Raw genomic sequence first — 22202 nt, 5'->3', positions numbered from 1 at the left:
CCACCACTACCAAAAACTAGGCCATGCAAAACCAACACACAGTCTCACATCAATTTCTGGAGAGGTGATGGGAATGATTCATCCTCAAGGTCATCGTGGGATGACAGGAAGGTGATCAGGATTAGTCAGTACGGATCAGCAAAGGAAAAGCAAGCTTAACCAATCTGACTGTACAAGAAAACAAAGAAAATAACTATCTATCCCCTGGACAGTTAAGGAGTGAGCACTGAATATTGTCTACCTGGACTTCAGGAAGATTTTTGACACTGTGTCCTCTGCCACCTCATGGGTTAACTCACAAAGTACAACCTGGATGACTGGACAGTGAGGTGTACTGAGAACAGCAGATCTCAGAGGATTGTGATTGGTGGCAGAGAGTCAAGCTGTAACTAGCAGTGCTCCCCAGTGGTCAGTACTGGCTCTAATATTGTTTTAACTTATTCATCAGTGACTTGGATGAAGGGGCAGATTTCTCCTCAGCAAGTTCACTGATGACCCAAAGCTGGGAGGAGTGGCCAACACCCCAGAGCATTGTGCAGCCCTTCAAAAGGATCTCAGCAGGTGGGAGGAATGGGCAGAGAGGAACCTTCTGAAATTCTTTAAAGGGCAAGTACAGAGGAACTTCATGCACCAGTATAGGCTGACCTGCTGGAAAGCAGATCTTCAGACAAGGATCCGGAGGTGCTGGTAGGCAACAAGCTGTCATGAGACAGCATTGTGCCCTTGTGGCACAAGGCTAATGACATGGTACACTAGGAAGAGTGTGACCAGGAGGTCATGAGAGGTGATCCTGCTCCTCTACTCAGCCCTCATGAGGCCTCACCTGAAATTCTGTGTCCAGTACTGGCTCCTCAGTACAAGACAGGAGTGGAGCTCCTGGAGCAAGTCCAGCAGAGGGCTACAAAGATGACAGGGGACTGGAGCATCTCACAAACATAGGCCGAAAAAGTTGGGCCTATTGTGCCTCAAGAAGAGATGACAAATAGGATTTTATTTAATATTATTTCTTTTGTCAATAAGTATCTGAAGATAAAGTGTCGGGAGGATGGAGCCGGGCAGCATAATAGTTGGCTGCTTAACAGGCGGCCCCTTAATAGCGCCAACCAACAGGAAAAGAGGCATTCCACATGAACAGAGGAAGTTCCACATGAACATAAGAAAGAACTTTACTGTGCAGGTGACTGAAGACTGAAACAAATTGTCCAGAGAGACTGTGGAGTCTCTCTCACTGGAGATCTGTCTAGATGCAATCCCATGCAATGTTCTTTCTAGAATGACCTTGCTTGAGCTCGGAGCTTGGACTGGATGACCCCACGGGGCCCCTTTGATAACTAGACACAGACTGACTCATTTTCGTCTTTCATTCTAATGACAGAAACAATGGGCAAGAACCTTAGACAGATGGATAAGCACCAAGACTGTTTAAGAAACATCATCCATAATTTTTTGAAGGAGTAAAGTTAAGTAACTGTCCTTAGGGCCTAGGGAACTCAAAACTATGCTTTCTACAGAAAATTAGCTCCTTCTTGAGCTAAGGGCAACTGAGGCTAGTATAGTTTACATGGTCCTTTGAATCACATATACTGGGTCTTCCACGGAGTAGCAGCAAGCTACCCTGACATAGCAGAATGTGGTATCACTGAAAAACATATGATTGTGTCTGTGGTATCAACCTCTCTAAGTATACTGGAGTCTCTCAAACACTGTGGCTGAATCCAGGTTTTCTTATAGAAGAAAGAGGACAACCTCATGCACTAGCAAATATAGGAAGATATCAAAAAATCTGTGAGCACGTTCCACTACAGAGATCCAAGGCTTTCCTTCTCAAAGTCGGAATGTTTAAACATCATCTTTAACAATATTTTATTAATGGAGATCCAAAAATTGATGATAATCCATTGATGCATTAAAGCCTAGCACTGCTTGAATCCTTAAGAAAGGTTTGGCACCAAAGTAATCCTTAACTACTAGGTCTCCCAAAAATTTTGTTCTTTTTGCAATAAACTGTGCACTATATATATGGAGCCCAAACAGATCTAGTGTCAACTCATAACTATGAGTATTAATAAAGTTCAGTAATATCAAACTCATATATGAACACTGACCTTATTCACAGCTTCCACAAGCATTCTCATTTCCTTCTCAATGTCACTGACAAATTTTATATCCTTCCTGCAAGAACAGCATTCTAGATTAACAAGGCAAGAGTGTACAAAGATAAAATATCTTCATATTTTGTAGTATTTTTCAACAAGAACAAAATGAAAAAAACATGAACACAAATGACTCAAGCAAAAGCTTCATTCACATCAAAAGACTGTTAGTGTGTCATCACTATTACAAAAATAATTATTTCCTCTTCAACAACTGCAACCAATAATAAAATTCTATGACATGGTTCTACTGTCTGACAATACAATCCTACATTTTCAAATGAACAATGTAGATTTTGAAGTTGCTATTTTGGTGTTTTTAAATTACGTGTCATTAATTTACTTAATTACAAGATATGATGAGACACAAAAATGGGGATAGGGTAAACAAAGTGGAATTCTTTTCCAAGACAAATTCACTGATTTTGATCTTCAGTTCCCCTAGCAAAACAAATTATGAAGAATTCAAGAAGCAGCATAAGGCTATTGGCAAGCAAATAAAACATTCTTGATGTGAGATACTAAGGATTTGTTTGAAGTATTTTTTGGTAACTACCATCATCACAGTTCTTTGAGTCTTTCACGTCAAGGTGAACTTTGTGCTCTGTTCTTAAATAAGCAGGTAAACTAACTTTAAAAGTAAGGTTGCTATTTGTTAGGCCACCATCTCCATGGGGAAAAAAGACTGCATGAAGATTTCATATCTCAAAGCTGGTTAGTAGTAAGTAATTCTTCAAAACCCAGGCACTATCCCATACCAACACAGTACTACTTTGTGAATGATGTCAGAATTTGTCCAGTTAAGAAGCGCCTACCAAAGCAAGTACAACTATCTTTGGTAGATGACCTACCAAAGTTCTGGGCACTGAAGTCAATGTATCATCAAGACCATAAAAATGGTCTCAAACAAATGTGCGGAATGTCAACACTGAATAGCTCAGCTACCAACAGCACTTGATCAGATACGATGGATTTAGCCCATCACTAGTAAACAAATCTTCAAGGTTTAGCAAGAATACACAGGCACTGAATGTAGCTACGAGAACTCCTTGGTCTTCATTAGACAGAAGAATAACACTGAGAGAATTGGAAAAAGGATTTGAATTGGGTAGAGTTAAAAAGAAAGGGATCTCCAGACACCCATGGTGTAAAATAGAGAGTCAGCTCAGTGGCATCTCTCCTTCTCCAATAGTTTTAATTCATCAAATAGCAGCCTCAACATCATCAATGTCCAATTGAACAGTGATACTTGTGCTGAGGTGTCCAGCCAGTGGAACTGTACCCTCTGATCTGTGCTCAGTTGGTAGCCATCTCTACGCTACAAGATGGATTCCCCTCGGCAGCAGAGTATCTTCTCATGTAAAGCTATATGGTGGAGAGACTTGGCTCCTTATCAGATCCTGACAAACACATCAGCAAGATTAGCATTACCATGCTATTCCTGGTGCCCCCTTCTCCTACCACTGTCCTACAGAGGAGACATATTATCCTGGCAGGCTTACGCTTGCTCATCTTCTTCCTGTTACCTGGAGTTGTACTGCATTTTGGGAGCTTTAGGATTCTGTAATTAAAGATTACACCTCAAAATCAGGAATTCTTACAGCTTTCTCAAGTTTTCTTCATTTTTAGGTATACATTTCTTTCAGCTTTTGATAATGTATCAGCTACACAGATCAACTAATTGCCTAAAGAAAATAATATGAGATTCTACTAATGACTTTGGTAGCTGCTACCTTCTTGAGGCAATGACTCTGAATGCACAGGGAGACAGTTCTCATGTTTCTCAATCATTCTAAAATCCTGCATGTAACTTATGCTCTGTAGAAAGTCACAATCCCTGAACTCCTGCATTACTGGAGTGATGCACTCAAGCAAGAATAAATTAATCTGTCAGAAATTATTCAGAATACTGAGCCACCTGAAAAACATACTGTAAAAGATACAATATCTGGATCCTGCCATCTTGAAAGACAAATCTTTTGCTACACTACTGAGACAAAAGATGACCAGGAGCAGTCAAGGAAAAATATTCATAAAGCCAAAGATTCACAAATTGTTGCTCTTGTAAAGAGAGCTATGTTACTTTAAGTAGAAACTCATTTATCTGTAATACTACATAAATGAAATCCACTAATTCAATGTACAAAGTAATTGACTGGAAGATTAACAAAAACTTTTACTTTAGCTATGACTCAGTAAGAATAACCTTGGTGTATTTGTTTATTGTAAATTACCAGTAGTGTAAAGAGGCTACAAAAGAAACACAAGTAAAATCACAGAAAGAATGAGGAGTGTGAAAGCATTAAGGCTACTTTTCAAGGTATCTGTTTGACCATCTGCAGTACAGTGCATGATCTTGGTCAGTTCTGTACATGAAAGATGAACATTTGCACTATGGGTAGTGGCTGGTAGAAAGACGAGACAGAACTGTACTCTAAAAAACCACAGAAGACTATACACACAATGCAAAACTTTCCCCTTCTTATTGTACTGAAAATGTGTGCTGTGTTTTCTGAAGAAGATGAAGCGAAACATATTCTACACACAACTAAGAGAATAGTCCTTATAAAACAGCACTTTTAAATGCAAATAACTAATAAAACAGCAACGCCACAATGAAAACATTCAGCTCCTATTTTGCAGTAGGTTCATCAGTTGGAAGTAAAGAAGATGTAACTTACTCTTAAATTCTGAATGGTTGCTTATGTAAAATTTTCACTTATTTCAAAGTATCAGCAAATTAAATAAAGGATTTTCAAGTAGCAAACATCCTTACAAAACAATGAAATTTATGCAGCATTAGAATACTGGAGGAAGAAGAAAACATACTAAGCTGTTCTACAAAATTTAGACGTGGTAAAACCTAATGTCATGCCTACAAACACAAGAGTAAAAACTCTCAGATGACACATCATCTCAACATCTTTTAAAAAATGTGTCTGATACCTTCTTGTCATTCCAGATTACAAAGTATTTATTGGTGTGGTGGTTTTGGTATTACCTTGATTCCCCATTGCCTCATTTTAGGATGTTTCAGTCTAGCAATCCTCTATGCAGTCACACTGGCATAGTCTTTGCTCTGCATCCAACATTTTAATAATTCCATTTCTTTATTTTTAAAATAAAAGCAGTAAGGCAAAAAAAGAAATGGGACCTGGTAGAAAGAACAGTAGGCTGTGATAATCTAAATGTTATAATTATAATAATAATTTCATTATTTAGTCATCACTTTTGTCTTTGTTTTGAAATGGAGCACTGAAGTAGAAGTTGGTTCTGAGTAAAAGCAGTAGAGATGTGAAAAGTACAGGTACTGATTCATAGTGAGAAAGGTGTAAAATCATGTTACCATTTAAAATCTGGTCTGATTACCAAAAAAAGTAACCTGTCAGGCAATTTTACTTTTCAGGTTCTCATTTGGGAGGTCCTGAGAAGTGCATATCAACTTCTTTGCTTTAACTGTCTTCTAATGCCAAGGCAGCTATTTTTAGAAGAGTAAATAGAACTGTTCTGCACTTTCCATCTTGCTCTCAACACTGTTGATTTATGACACCTGCCATCATTAAAACACATACCTTGCGTCTTCTTTTAAAAGGTCACTGTACTTTGGTCCAGAAGAACGGGTTTTAAAAGGATCAGAATTATCATCTATTTCAAGAGCTTCAGCAAGACACCTGAATTTGAGGATGGGAGAAAAAAAAAAACCAAAATGTAACAAAACATAAGCAAACAAAAAAAACCCCATATAAACCCCCCCAATCTTCCACGTGTTATAGAAGAATTAAGTTACAGGTTACTAATACTAATTAATAGCTTGCAAAATATAAGGTCTGTACATTTGAAACTACTCATTTAGAGCTAGAATATTCTAGCAAGATTTCTAATCATTCAATATAGATCTTTATAACAGGAATCATCTCCACATTTATCTGTTCTCTAGGTCATGAAGAAAAAGATTTCTTCTCTACATAGCATTACCTTTCCAAAACTAGACTACTTCTGTTAAAAAAAAAAAGGAAGCAAGTTAATTTCCCACCTGTTCCTCTGAATAGCTAAGCATTCTTCGTCACATTGCAACCTGAATTATAAAAGAAAACTAAAATTAGAATCACTGCTGCCCATCATACTTTTCAAACTGTAGCATGTTGGTGTCATATTATCACAGCCTAAAGAAGTAACAAGAACGTGTGAGAATATTTTATCGTATTAGTACAGAAAGAGCTAAAATTAAACAAACAAGCAATAATCAAAGATCTTTGAGGACCCAAACTCTTCTCCAGGTCTTGAACAGGAGCAGCAGTCACCAAGGTTGTACAGGAACTGAGGAAAACAGCTTCTGAACTAGATGCTATGTTGGTAAATTGAAAGTGAAATAGATTGGCAGAGTTCTGCAGATCCATCCTTGAGGGAGGCCCACCAAGTCAGAGGACTCACATGACTCTCACTGTTAGGCAATAGGAGGACACCTGGTGGTTGAAGGGGAGTGGAAATGGGTCCCTACTCAGGGAGATAACAGAAATTCCTCCCAACTCCTATCACCTGCCCAGGTGCCACTTCAGAATAGGTATGAGGCTCTGGATCTAGAGGGTCAGCCAGATACGTAGAAGAAAATTATCTGCCCAGCTGGCCTCCCAATTACTCTTCTTCTATGATCCATTCCGACGGATCACCACCTCTGATATTAATAAAATAAGAAGGGTAGTTGTAGTGGGTGATTTCCTTCTGACGGGAACAGAGGGCCCCATATGTCAACCAGACCCATCCTACAGGGAGGTCTGCTGCCTCCCTGGGGCCCACATACGGGATATTACTGAGAGGCTCCCTGGGCTGATTCAGCCCTCTGATTATTACCTACTGCTGATACTCCAGGTTGGCATGAAAAGAGGAGTGTCAGGGAAATTAAAAGGGACTTTAGGACACTGGATCAAGTTGTTGATAGGGCAGGAGCACAGGTAGTGTTCCGCTCAGTCCCTTTGGTGGCAGTGAAAAACATTGAAAGGAAGAGGAGAGCCCACATTGTCAACAAGTGGCTCAAGGGTTGGTGTCATCTGCAAAATTTTGGGTTCTTTGATCATGAGGCAACTTTTGTGGCACCTGGCTGCTGGAACTGGATGGGTTCCATCTCCCTGTTAAGGGCAGAAGGATTTTAGCTTATGAACTGGCAGAGGCCATTGAGAGGGCTTTAAACTAGGTTTGAAGGGGGAAGGGGATGCAGTTGGGCTGTCTGGAAGGCCCAAGGGTGGTAAGCCTGAGTTAGGGGTGAAATCAGCAGCCCAGCTGAGCTGCATATATACTATTGCATGCAGCACAGGTAACAAACAAGAAGAACTGGAAGCCAAGGTACAGCAAGAAAGCTATGATGTAGTCGCCATCATGGAAACATGGTGGGACAACTCACATGGCTGGAGCGCTGCACTGGATGGCTACTTTAGAAGAGACAGGAAATAGAGACGAGGCGAAGGCGTGGCCCTTTATATTAGGGAGGCTTTTGATCCCATGGGTATTGAAACTAATTACAACAAAGTTGAATGCCTATGGGTAAGAATTAAGGGTAACCCCAACAAGGCTGACATCCTAATGGGAGTCTTATCATCCACCCGAAATGGAAGAAGAGGTGGACAACTTATTCTATGAGCAGCTGGAGAATGTTTCAAGATCACCAGCCTTTGTTCTTGTAGGCGACTTCAACCTACCAGACATCTGCTGGGAACTTAATACAGCAGAAAAGAGGCAGTCCAGGAAGTTTTTAGAGTGCGTGGAGGACAACTTTTTGTGGCAGCTGGTGAGTAAGCCCACCAGGGGAGGGACTGTGTTAGACCTATTGTTTACAAACAGAGACGGGCTGGTGGGAGATATGGAGCCTGAAGGCCACTTGGGGCACAGTGATCATGAAATTACAGAGTTCTTGCTATTCGGTGAATCAGGAGGATTTCAATAAGACTTTTACACTGGACTTCCAGAGGGCAGACTTTGGCCTATTTAGGAGATTATTTAGAGAGTACCTTGGGAAGCAACCCTAAAAAGAAAGGAAGTCAGGAAAGGTGAGTGTGCTTCAAAACAGAGATCTAGAAGGCAGAAGAAGAGACTGTTCCTGTGTGCCAAAATATGAGTTGACAAGGCAAATGTTCAGCCTGGATGGACAACGAGGTTTTGAAAGGACTTAGGAATAAAAAGAGGATGTATCATCTTTGGAATGAGGGTCAGGGCTCTCAGAAAGTATTTAAGGGGGTTGCTAGGACATGTAGGAAAAAAAACTAGGGAGGCCAAAGCTCACTTCAAACTTAATTTGACAACTTTTGTAAAGGATAATAAAAAATGTTTTTACAAATATACTAACGGCAAAAGGAAGGGTAAGACCTACCTTTGCTGTCTATTGGATGAGAGAGGGAACTTAGTAACTGCAGATGAGGAGAAGGTGGAAGTACATAACACCTTCTTTACCTCAGTCCTTGGTGGGAAGATGGCTTGTCCTCAGGACAAGTCTCCTGGGTTGGTAGATGGTATCAGGGAGCAGAATACCCCCCCTATTATGCAGGAGGAGGCAGTCACAGAACTGCTGAGCCACTTGGATGTTCATAAATTTAAGGGACCAGATGGGATCCATCTCAGGGTGATGAGGGAGCTGGTAGATGAGCTTGCAAAGCTGCTCTCAATCATGTACCAGCAGCCCTGGCTCACTGGTGAGGTTCCAAATGACTGGAAGTGGGCCAGTGTGACGCCCATCTACAAAAAGGGTGGGAAGGAGGAGCCTGGCAATTATAGGCCAGTTAGCCTGACCTCAGTACCCAGTAAGATGATAAAACAGTTTATACTGAGTGTCATCACGCAGCACTAACAGGACAGCCACGGCATCTATCAGACCGAGCCAGCATGTGTTTAGGAGGGGTAAGTCATGTTTGATTAACCTGGTCTCTTTTTATGACTAGGCCATCCATCCAGTGGATGCAGGAAAGGCTGTGGATGTTGGCTATCTGAACTTCAGCAAAGCCTTTGACACTGTCTCCCACAGCGTACTCCTGGAGAAGATGGCAGCCCATGGGGCTTGGACAGGAGCGCTCTTGCTGGGTTAAAAACTAGCTGGATGGCTGGGCCCAGTTAGGAGTGGTGTCACTCAGGGGCCTGTGCTAGGGCCAGTTTTGTTCAATATTTTTACTGATGACATGGATGAGAGGACTGAGTCTTCCATTGGTAAATTTGCAGACAACACTAAGCTGGCAGCATGTGTTGATCTGCTGGAAGGCAGGAATGCTCTGCAGCAAGATCTGGAACAGTTGGATGTATGGGCAGAGTCCAATAAGATGACACTTAGTAAGTCTAGGAGGAGAGTCCTGCATTTTGGCCACAATAACCCTCTGCAACATTACAGGGGATGGTGTGGCTGTACATTGCTCAGGCATAAAGGGACTTTGGGGTACTGGTCAACAGCCAGCTGAACATGAGCCAGCAGTGTGCCCTGGTGGCCAAGAAGGCCAATGGCATCCTGGCCTGTATCAGGAATAGTGTGGGCAGCAGGACCGGGGAGGTCATTCTTCCCCTGTACTCAGCACTGGTGAGGCCACACCTTGAGTACTGTGTCAAGTTCTGGGCCCCTCAGTTTACGAAGGACATTGAGATGTTTGAGTGCATCCAGAGGAAGGCAACGAGGCTGGTGAGGGGCTTGGAAGCCGAGCCCTATGAGGAACAACTGAGGGAGCTGGAGTTGTTTAGCCTGAAGAAAAGGAGACTCAGACGTGACCTTATCACTCTCTACAACCTCCTGAAAGGTGGTTGTAGTCAGATGGGGTTTGGTCTCTTTCTCCAGACAGCAACTGACAGAACAAGAGGACACAGTCTTAACCTGTGCCAACAGAGATATAGGTTGGATATTAGGAAAAGGTTTCTTATGGAAAGAGTGATAAAGTTCTGGAATGGTCTGCCCACAGAAGTGGTGGAGTCACCATCCCTGGATGTGTTTAAAAAAATAATGGATGCTATGGTTTAGTTGAGGTGTTAGGGCACAGGTTGAACTTGATGATCTTGAAGGTCTCTTCCAACCTAGTGATTCTGCAAATAAAGGCTACCTACAACAGTTTAGGTATGGTATTAGGAAAGACTTGTACAAAGAAAAGCCATCTCTGGTAATTTCAACTGTTCAAGGAAAGGGCAGTGTGCGTCCACACAGAAAGATATGTGTTAGTGACTGCAACACAATAGCCAAAGTTCTTAAGTATGCTGGCACTGGCTTTGGTACAGGAAATCATGAAGCAACTATATGGGAAATGTCATTATTTTGACTTTACACAATATAAAAGAACATTAGATTTTAACACACATAATAGATTGACACCGAAATAATCAAATGTAATATAAAGAAAGAAGACATGATAACAGATATAAACTAAAACCAGAGATTAGGGACTTCAAAGCAAAGACTTCAGTAAGTCAAGTTTCTGACAGAAGGATGCTGGAGAAAGTTGACCACTTCATAAAGAAATTATACTATAAGTAAAGGGACAAGATATTTCAGTCCTGAGGAACACCAGGAGAACTTATGTCACAAAATTAAAATCAGGTTTGTGGTGCCAGCCAGGATGACAACACCAAAGCACCAATCAAACTGAAATACAAACATGAAAACTTCTAAAACAGGTAATACAAAATATTGTAAATAGTTAAGATAATGACTAGGAGAAAATATGGCCTATCAATAATCCAAAAAGGAACAATGGATTGCTGAAACAGAAGATAAAGTCTATTGCCCTGTCTAGAAATCTGAAAAAATCCAGAGGAACTCCAATGTGTTGGCAGAGTAGAAAAAAAACTCTGAAACCACAGTTGTATTGTCCCACACTTAATTATTTAACAACCAACCATACAATGACAGAGATCTCATTCTACATGAAAGAAAAATGAACCACCACAGAACTGCAACATACTCTAAGCATATTGCTAAAGTAGAGTCAGACTGGTACTACAGCTAGCATTTTTATAACCATAATAATATATTTTGCATGTCACCTATGCTTCAGGTACACACAAAGGCTTCAAATATGTTACTACATCTATCTCCTTACCTGGCTTGCTTCATTTCTTTTTTCGTAATAAGCCTACTGATTTCCACTGAATCCCCAAGCTGTAGATCTGTTAGCTTAGTTGCTATAGATATAGCAGCTATTCTGAAAAAGAGAGTGGTAGATTTCATTTAAAACAACACATAAACTTCTGAAAAGGTATATAAGGGTGCAGATTTAACATCTAGGTGGAAGAAGTAAGACAGACTGATCTTCTTCTCATTAGATTGGAATTCTAGTTCTACACCACCAAGTTTTAGGAACCTGATCTAGTTACATAAATCAAGAGTCTACTCTCATCTCCCTCAACTAGGAGTAACACTAACAAATGGATGTGCTTCTTATGCAAGTTGAAATTAGGCATGGCAAATAATCTTTCTCCTCACTTGCTAATTATACAAGCTACAGCTGACCATATAGCTTTAACCATCATTTTATCTGATTTTTCCCTGACTGTATGCAACTAAAATCTGTAAAGTGAATTTACGAAGTACTTAGAAATTTGCTTGGAAAATATGCTTAACACAATCCACAAGGAAAGGACAAAATGCCTACCAAGATCATTACCATTTTCTTTATAAAGATTCTTCCAAATTCCCTTCAATAACAAGTCTTCCCAGTCTCCTTTGCTTAAATTTGTATAACTAAAATACACAGGAATTTTTTATGGAAAAATCCCACAAAATTTTCAAACAAACTCCTAAAAATGAAACATTGTATCCTCTTGAACTAGCTTTTCTGTTACATTAAAATAAAAGGATATATTTGTTTCTGTATGTTTATCTCTATGTTTTACATCACATTCAAAGACCAATCACCTATCAGGAAAAAGGAAAATCATACTACATAAAACAAAAAAAATCACTTAGAGGCACTTCATATTAATCAGTTGATGCCAAAGTCTAGATAATGGGACATTAGATTATATGACTCATTTGTGCCATATGTACAGATATAGCAGCACAGGTATTTCCTGTTTCCTTGGGCATTCTTTCACCAACATTCACTGACAAAGCCCAAAGCTTCTCTAAAATTTTTCAGAAAACTTGGATACTCCCCTAATTTGCTGACTTTTACTTTGCTGTGGGTTTTTTTTTTTACAGTTTTTGTTATCATTGTTTTGGTTTAGTGATAGGTAGGAAAAATGGCCAACTTATCTCCACAAAATTAGAATAATCTTTCAGGAACCTGAACTGCTGGAGTTATCAAACTTAGCTGGCACGTTACTATCACAAGTCAAGAATAATTTGCAAGCACATATGAACACATTTTAACTGATACAAACACCTGCTTTAAACAGTAGAGTTTCCCTTCCTCTAGATTTGGGCTCTGATCAGAGAAATAAATACATAGGCATTCACCTCACACATGCAAGATCTTTCATTGGCTTTAAAGAACCATTTTCCTTGCATGAATATTTAGGCAGTGCCCAAGTTATAAAACAGCAGAGAAAGAATTTCAAAAATCTGGACTTGTATGTTATCTTCTGAACTTATCATTAATGACAAGCAATTGTCAATTTAAACTGGTATTTCAACGTTGAGCCAGTCTTCTGATTTTTATTCACAGTGATGAAAAGACCAAAAAAACCAAACTTCTGTACATGTATCTTGCATTCAACTTAGTACTGACAACAACTTTTGTTTCTAATTAGCACATTTTTCTCCTTGTTTTCATTAGGTAGCACTAAGTACCTAAGCTAAACTATTTTCTGTCAGAATGTGAATATGGACAGTGTTCATCAGAAATCAAGCAGCATACCCTAGGCCGGGCTAGGACAAAAAAAAGGCCCTCCAATACCAGTTCCAAATAAACCCATCACTAAAAAACCTTCTCTGAAAGACAGGAAGAATCTCAGACTTTGGTTGCCTAACAAGTAGGATACAGAACGGAATTCTGATCACATACCAACTATTTAGACTAACTTTTTTTACTCCCTTTCAATCACAGCCTAAGACTTTTTAAATTATTATTATTACTGTTTTGCTATATTCATTTCAAAAGTTCCAAAGCCCCATTTTTCTTTTCCTTGTCCATTCCTTGCTCTCTCTCCTATGAGAGAGAAAATTAAGTTTAGACACAGGATCTGGAGATTGTTGCAATAAATACAGTTGGGTAGGGCTCAGTTTGCCAAAGATTAAAACCCAAGATTTAGATGCCAAAGCTCTCCAGCCTAAATTTAGCTATTTCAGAATTACTTTAAATCACTCTTCAGCATCCATCATCTCTACTGACTAGGTTCCATCATACAAGATTATAAACTTGGACAGCAAGTCACACATGGACTGCAATCACCTACATTTGGGCTCTGTGGGTAGAATAGAGTTCCACATATGGAAGAGTCAAGCTTTGACAGACTAACAGGGAAAAAAAAAAACCCACAGAGTTCTAATACTGCATAGCTGGTACAAAAGCTCTGGGAAATACCACCACCACCCCCACCCGTGAAAACTACCACATGTCAAAGTACAAAAAAGTCAAAAAGCTTATGAACTGAATATGTTCAGTCAAGTCTTACCACCTGCAATATAATCAAATTGTGAAGCAGTAGGTCCAGTAAAGAATTGAAATCATTATTACCATACCAACCTTTGATATGTATTAGATGCTTCGGAGCATATCATACTTTCCTTCCTTCTTCCACACTCACACTGAAGATCAACCTGCCATATCACATAAGTGAGCAGCTTTTTAAAGTTTTGTCTATTTACTGCCATGAAGGATATAAACTTATTCATTTTAGATGGCCTATTGTAGTGGAATAATGGCTAACTAAAAGTGATGAATAGTTTTATTTTTAAAAAATCAGTATTTTAAGTTTACAGACAAAATGTTAGGTTATCAATATACAAACATGTCACAACTGTTACTGGCTGATAATTAAACCATATCATTCACCTCTGACTTTGCAGTGAATTTCCTTTAGGTATCTAACCTTTGCACAGCAGGATGTTGTCGGGCAGTGTGAAGAAGGATGACAGGGAGCCATACACGGATGATTACAATATAGCCTTGGAATAATACATGGTTGTTTACATTCTTCATCTATAAGACATTCTCCTTTATGACAAATTCTTTTACATTTGTGCATTCCACATTTTAACATCTGATTGCAGCGAAGTCCACAGGAAATGTCAGTGAGATGACAAGGAATATTACTTCGCAGCTGAAAGAGGAAAGGAAGAAGATGACAACTAACGGTAAAAATTATCAATGGAAATATCAATGCTTTTACTGTTCACACCTTCAATGGCACTGTCCACATAAGAATCTTAATACTAAAAGATCTTAGGTCAAAGAATGAGTTTTGTTTTATACTATAGTCCAATAAAGTTGGTTTGCATGCATATAGAATAAAGATATACTTCTCCAATTTAATCACATTAAACTCCAACTCCAGTAACATATTCCATTTCAAAGACGACACAGAAATCTAAGCCTACAGTCATAAAAAATTGTTTATCATTCAAAACCATTAATTGTCCAGACTTACTTCATGCTTGCCCATACACCATTTCTGAGTGAGATAGGTACAGGGGGGACATTTCTCCTCACTATGACATGAATGGTACACTGCAGCCACAGAAATACAAAAGTCGTAACAATTTTATCAGTATACTTCAGCTGAATGCATTAAAGAAGACAGTAAAGACTATTACACATGAGAGTGCAAAACTACACAATTTATGGGAAGGATTATGCATCACAAAAAATTATGATGCCAAGTGTTTATGTGAATAATCTCTATACACTCTAAATTAAATAGCAGATAATTTTCTAACTTGTGAGTAGGGTTTTACTCTCAGGCAAAATTTGCCAGAAACTGTCTGACCCACACTACTTATTTTGTGATCAGCCAATTAATTTCCAAGGAACACAGAAACTAACTGTTCCTTAGATTATCTTACTGTTTCAACAAATCACTTGATCTTTGAAACACAGCAATTAATGTGTTGTGACTAATAAGAAAAAACACCAGAAGTACCATTAGTAGTTTTCATTGCAAGTTTTTAGCTGGTTGGCTTGGATATATATTTTCAAATAGACCTATGTACACTTTTCTACATTTTGATTAAAAGAACCCCAAATTAAAACAAACACACAACCCCACTACACAACAAAACCAACCAATAAAAAATCAATAAAAAAACTCCAAAAAACCCCAATCAAAACTGAATGTCTTGACTTACCTGGATGATCACAGTCATGTGGCCTGGTGCATGTTTTTTTACACTCTGGTGGCTGAGTGCCACAGGGAACAGGGGGGTAAATCACAGATTCACCACAATAACAAGTCAACTCGTCAAAACCTGAAAAAAAAGTCAAATATATCCTAATGACTACATCTATTTGCATGTTTCCTCTATGAGAAATCTTGACGTAACATGCAAATGTTTTATTCCAGCTTTGTTTCTTAATATTAAGCACTAATATTTGAAATTAGTTAATTTATTAGCTTTTGTTGCTCCTACAAGAAAATTAGACTATGAAGACTTGGTTAGGAATTATGCTTTGCTTTTGGAGTGGTTCTTTCACATCAATATTTTGAACCAGAGCAAGCAAAATGCTCATGTCAAGTTGAAAGCTTTGCTGTTCTACCTTTGATTTAAAAAGGGGAGATTTCTCTTCAATTCCCTTCCAGAAGGCCAATCATCGAAATTTTGTCTTCCAAATTTCCTGACATCACTTTTTCAGACCGTTGTTTAGATTTTGTCATTTTGCCAAGCCCTGAATATAGTACTATAAAGATTCCAAAGAAAATTACCAAAAGAAAACAAGTCTTCTTTATGGTATTTATTATTACACAGATCCTCATAAGCACTCATTATGAACGTGTCCAAATACTTCAAACTCAGCTTTGTATGTTTTGGAAGTCCTCTGTCTCAGGCAGTACCTATTTTATTCTGAGTGCATTTTTTTATCTTCTGTGTTCGGGAAACAAGTTTTAATCTCCTATAACATCCAAATCTCAGTATTAAACAAAGTAACAGAAGTACTTACATACACCACCTCAATGAAAGCACTGCACAAGAATTAATACAATTCACTGCTTCTTTTAGACTATATACAAACTGGCAAACTGACTGGAATACAAACTACAGTTCAAACAGGTAAATGCTTAGAAAAACAGAACACTAAGAAAACATTTGACATCATACAGGAGGAGATATGAGAACAAAAAGAGAATATGATTGGTCTATAAGCAAAGAAAGAGGTAGTGGAAAACAGCAGAAAATGGTGGAGGAAGTAAGAGAATAAAGGGGCAACAAAAATACAAACCAACAATTTTAACCTGAAGAGGAGAGTGTTAAGAGAGCTTTGGAATTCAGCAAGGTCTCTAACTCTTAACTCTGCAATCATAGGATTCTTCCTTCCTAATCTACCAAAGCAAAACCCATTGAACTCCCAAATGTTCCTACTGTCCCACTTTTACAGAAATTGACGGCTTCTAGATCAATATGCAGCTCCAGCCTAGGGTAGGCCTGAACACACATTCCAGAGAGACGAGACACACAATATATACATAGCAACAACATGACCAGATACACAGACTAACACAAAGCCAACCGAATTATGAGGTTCAAGTAAAGAGGAATACCAATAGCTAAGTCCTATTCCTTCTCTTCAGCTCATAGGACTGAAGCTTATTAGTGAAGACACACACATACACACAATCCACTCCAAATTCACATGCACACCACCACATTCATGAATCTGAAATACTAGCACAGGCTGCCTAATATCCATGCCTGAACAGACTCCTTTCCCAGGTACTGGCTGAAGCCTTGGGTATTTCCAGAGGCAGATCTACTCCTACTAGCTACTCAATCCAGCTTTGAAGCAAGCTTGTTAGAAAATTGCACACAAACCCTCATCCATCCATGTGCTGGCACCCAGATCAAGGAGTCCTTATAACTTATGATCCCATTCTCCCGCTGTTCGCACACAGGATACATCAATCTGGTCTCTCAGTTGCTAGCATAAAGATGATGTGCTCCCATGACGTGCAGACAAGCCTACAGCTGCTGGCACACAAGAACTCTCACACACTGAACAGAGAATGAGACTACACTGAAAGATATTAAATCTTAACTATGACAGGATAAACAATGGACATGAGGTGCACAGATCTCTATCAGGTAAGTAAGTTGACCAACAGCTTCATTTGTGCAAATGGTGTCTATTTTGCCTTCACTCCATTTGTCCACGCATCCACTTGATTCCTCCCAAATAAAGTAACAAAATAATTTTTCCCCCATTAAAGTGACTTGAACCTGTCTGGATGCCCTGCACCCACCAAAGCTGCTCTATCACTCCCACCCACAGGCAGGGGAAAGAAAATTTAATGACTTGAGATAAGGACCAGGAGAGGTCACTAACCAAATACCATAATGTGAAAAACAAAATGCCACTTGGGCATACTAACTGAGTTTATTTCTAATAAAATCAGAGGATAATGAGAAGTAAAATAAATCTTAAAAACACTTCTCCCCTACCCTTCCCTCTTTCCCAGGCTGCAGGGGTCGGGGAAGGGGGGCAGTTGATCACATATTTTTCCCATTGCTGCTCAGGGAGAAGAGTCCTTCCCTGCTCCACAGCTGGGTCCCTCCCATGGGGAGGTCTGCATGAACTTCTCCAACAGGAGTCCATCCTGCATGCAACAGTCCTCCACAAACTGCTCTACTGTAGATCACTGTTCCAAAGGGTGCAGCCCTTCAGGCAAAACCTGGTCCAATGTGGGTTCCACCAGTCACAGGTCCTACCAGGAAACCTGCTCTAGTGCGAGCTCTGCTCTCCACAGGTCTGCAGGTCCCTGCCAAGAGCTTGTTCCAGCACAGGATTCCCACGAGTTCACAGCCTCTTTCAGGCATCCACTTGCTCCAGTGTGGAGTTCCCCTGTGAGCTGCAGCTGAATCTCTGTAGCCCTGTTGACCTCCATGGGCTGCAGGGCCACAGCTGCTTCACCATGGTCTTCCCCAACAGTGGCTCTGCTTCAGCACCTGAGCACCTCTTCCACCTCCTTTTTCACTGATCTTAAGTGTCTGCATTGTTGCCTCCTCTCATCTCTGGCTGCAATAACATCTGTTCAATGATTTTTTTTTCACTTCTTAAATACGTTCTCACAGAGGTTTTGCTGTTATTCCTCATCAGCTTGACCTTGGCCAGTTGTGGATCCATCTTAGAACCAGATGGCATTAACTCTGCTGGACATGGGTAGCTTCTGGCAGCTTCAATCAGAAGCCAATTCAGTAGCCCCTTGCTTCCAAACACTGGATGCAAACCCACTACAGCCACTGGCCACTCAGCTACATCTGTACTCACATCTGCTACTTCTGCTATTATTAGTGTGGTTACATCAGCATCACAACTACCTGGCCTTGGGAAATTTTGTTCTCAAAAAGGTTCCCTATACCTCACTCATCCAATTACTTGTGAAGCTCAGACATCTCTCACCCTTTTTGGTGAAGAATAGATGTGAAATTTCCTATCTGAAACTTCTTTCACTTTTTCAATGATTTTTGCTACGTTCAGAAATTTCTCAAGTCTGGTTATTTTTTAAAATCTGTCCCATCAGTTAAATCTCAGGCCAGATCCTACTCATTTGCCCATGTATTTTAAAGTACAGCAGTTAGTAAAAAAAATCTGCAATTTTTGTCTAAGGAGACTAAATTACAGTAAATTACAGCAAATAAGAATGCTAGGGTGAACAAAATGTTAGAAGTAAGAAGTAGAAAGCAAAAACAGAAAAGATTCAGAATGTCCTGTGGAAAGGAAGCATGGGAAAGAGTAGAGCTTTGTTGTCCCTCACTACAGGCCTTGAAACAATCTTCCAAGGTCTTTGGAGAACCACAATGTTAGACAGCTACACTGGTCACCTGCTATTGATGAGAAATGACAAGTAAAGAATCTTATAATGAGAAGTCCCTTAGTTGCACTAATCAGGGTAATGGGGACAGAGTGCAGAAAGGTCTGATCCAAAGGGCAGAAATACAGTATCTGAAAACTCTGTTTTCCTAATGCACTGTCTCTAATGCTGACATTATTTATTGTCCCCAAGAGATGTATTCCTGTCTTGAAGCAGACTGTGCATGCATAAAGAAACCCTAGCACAAGAAAGGGACCACACTTATCAGCACTGAGGAAATTGCACAGGAAAGCAAAGTACCTGGGAAGCACACAGAGGTGTAGATGCACTCTAGTATTGCACCTTGATGTCAGTCCTCACCATTCCTAGCAAAAGCAGTAATGGAGATAAAAGCAGGGACAAGAAATTCAATCGACTGAGTAGGCAAATGACTTACAGCTGACCATACCATGGCATATGATACCATGGCTGATATAAACCACCTGCAAAGTGTTGGCTAGACAGGTGAATCAGAGTCAAGAATGGCCCTTGGGAGTGCTGAGAAAGACTGACCACCAACTACAGGGTCAGAATCATATAGGACCACATAACGTATGCCTCTGTAATCTCAACAAGCAGTGTCCAGAGAAAGCAGGTAAGAAATCTTTAAAGATACTGCTTAGCTGATTTACCTCTGGACAGATTCAAACGGGAAACTTCAGGGGCACAGAGGTTTAAGCCAAATTAACATCATAATCATGTTCCTGAAGTACATAACTGCTTTTTCCGTATTCAGAAAAAAAAAATCAGCATGGAAGATTGACCTCTAGATTTTATCACATTCAACAGTGGAGCAGTTTACAGTGGAGGCATCCCATTTAACAATGGAGGCAATCCTTAGGTCTCCTTTCATCTGAGAGTGAAATATAACCTTCAAAAACATTGCAGCAATGTGGATAAGTTTAATGACCTTTAATATTAAACTCACAGAATTCACTGAAGAAAAACAACTGCTCAGAAAAATCCATGCATTCTGACTCAACTAGACCAGAAGTTACTAACAGGACCTCTGAGACATTAAGATTACTATTTTCCTTTGTCAAGAGAAATGTTTGCACACAGAAATATTTATTTTTCTAATGAGAGATGCAGTCAACACATGCATCATATTCATAGGCTATTAAGACAGACTACAATGCTTACTCAAGCACAGTGAGCTTCAGAGGCTCTAGCACATTCTCTTTCCCAGGATGATTCCATGAAAAGCTGGTCTCCATAAAATGGAGGTCTTTGACTATGTCCATGTACATATAATACAGGAGAGACACATGTACTAGTGCAGCGAAGCCACTTCAATCTGTAAACAGTATCCTTACTATCTACATCACCTTTCTCCTTTTTCACCAGTGTGAAATAGACCACGTTAACTGCCTAGGGCTATACAGAGATATTAATGTATTCCTAGAATAAAAGACAATTATGTATTTTTGCACATAACTCACTTGTTTGCCAGCATGTTTGACAACTGCCACGATGGCAGGGTTCTTCACATCTATGAAGCCCACAGTTGAGTTTACGACCACAAACCAAAGAGCACTTATGTTCTGTGTCCTAAGAAATGGCAAAAAAGAAAAAGCAGAATTTACCTATAAGCCCTATTGGTTATTTTTTCCTCTTTGAGGTTCCAATCTACTTCTAATAATAGATAGACAAAACTGTATAGTGCAAAAAATAGCTTAGGCCAAATCTATACAGCTTTTCTATCACTGTATGAATATACAATTTTTAATGCAGATTCTGTTAAGACTTCTGTTACAAACACAGCTACAAGGTTTATGCTTCTCCTATTAAGTAATATGTTTTTCCTCTCCATTTTCCCTGAAAATCACTGCATTGACAAAAAACACCTTTACACTGATTTAACTGCATTTAGGCTGAAATTTGGCTTTACTTTTATAATGATACCTATAAAACAAAACTTGCAAAATAAATGCACACCCGCAAACTTTGTGAGCATAACCAACAAAGCAAATAGAGAATGAAGATGCACAAAATTGGAAAGATACAAAAGAAAAAAAGACTATTAACATCACAACCAAAATTAAATACACATCACATCAAGCAATTTTATAGAACCAGAGGTACACTTACCACACAGCAAACTTCATTACACTTGTGTCGTCCACATGATCTCTTCTTGTTGCATCGCTTGTCACACATGAATGTAATAGCAGCTATTAAAAAGAAAATCCCCCCAAATTCCTAACTTTTAGATCTTTGCATATGCTGAGAATAAAACCTGTAATTACAGTACTACGCTAAGGCTGTTGCAGGGCATGGTCTATGAGAGACTAACACAGAGTAAGCCAGCAAGCAAACTTTTAAACTACTCGCTCTGCCTCACAATTATCCCCATGTGGGCACTTGCCTTTCTTTAAAGAAACTCTTACTCAAAAGGATTTTGGAAAGCAGAATCCATGAAGCTAGTTAATTTCTCCTTAACCTTCACACCATAAACTCCACACAACAGAACAAAGAAAACAGGATATTCTGATACACTGAAGTACCATAAACATCCAATTTAAGACTGCTTAAACTGGGGTGGTTTTAGCTGTTTTAGTCAGCTAAAAACAACTACTGCTATTTGCTCATGAAATTACTGCTAGCAAAGAACATCCTTATTACCATAAACAGCTAACAAAAGGGAATCATTTCTGGATTCCCTAAGAGCAAAGTCTTCATAGACAAAAGGTCAAATTAGAAAATAAGCATATTACTCCCTTATGTATCTTGTAGACCTCAGTAGCTAGAGGTCAATCAAGTAAAGATTTCACTAAGGGGAATTTTGAGATGTTATATCCTGAATACCAAGAAGCATCACATGGGAACACTCTGACGCAAAGATCATCACCATACAATGTCTAGTAGAATCAAAGCTTGTATTTCCCCAGAAACATAGGCATCAGAGTAAAACTATTACACTGAATCTGAGCTGTGCAAGTTGACCAAAAGTTATACAGGATGATGGGAGAGTAGGAGGGGGATGGTAACCTATTGAATATGACAGGTGGTGTAAGAAACTGTTCAAAATAAAACAGATATAATCTTTGAGATCAAATGTGAAGAAGCCTTTCCTTATGTAAAATATTAAAGAAA

At 39.3% G+C, this 22202-nt stretch overlaps 1 protein-coding gene across 3 annotated transcripts in view; it reads right to left on the bottom strand.

The window, feature by feature from the left end:
* The window catches only part of NFX1 (nuclear transcription factor, X-box binding 1), a 75026-nt gene that overhangs the window by 12704 nt on the left and 40120 nt on the right, over positions 1 to 22202 (bottom strand). The window contains exons 12-21 of one of the 3 annotated variants that reach the window (XM_063159004.1): positions 21198 to 21280; positions 20549 to 20657; positions 15391 to 15510; positions 14694 to 14773; positions 14136 to 14366; positions 13790 to 13863; positions 11204 to 11305; positions 6187 to 6228; positions 5726 to 5824; positions 2106 to 2172 (exon numbers count right to left, since the gene is read on the bottom strand). In XM_063159004.1, the coding sequence (XP_063015074.1) occupies positions 2106 to 2172; positions 5726 to 5824; positions 6187 to 6228; positions 11204 to 11305; positions 13790 to 13863; positions 14136 to 14366; positions 14694 to 14773; positions 15391 to 15510; positions 20549 to 20657; positions 21198 to 21280 (1007 nt within the window). Of the gene's footprint in view, positions 1 to 2105; positions 2173 to 5142; positions 5308 to 5725; positions 5825 to 6186; positions 6229 to 11203; positions 11306 to 13789; positions 13864 to 14135; positions 14367 to 14693; positions 14774 to 15390; positions 15511 to 20548; positions 20658 to 21197; positions 21281 to 22202 lie in introns of those variants that run through there. The other 2 variants (XM_063159023.1, XM_063159014.1) reach the window with 2 other exon arrangements.

This window comes from Melospiza melodia, chromosome 1 (assembly GCF_035770615.1).
Source record: "Melospiza melodia melodia isolate bMelMel2 chromosome 1, bMelMel2.pri, whole genome shotgun sequence".
Lineage (NCBI taxonomy): Eukaryota > Metazoa > Chordata > Aves > Passeriformes > Passerellidae > Melospiza > Melospiza melodia.
This window is presented reverse-complemented; position numbering and strand designations above follow the sequence as displayed.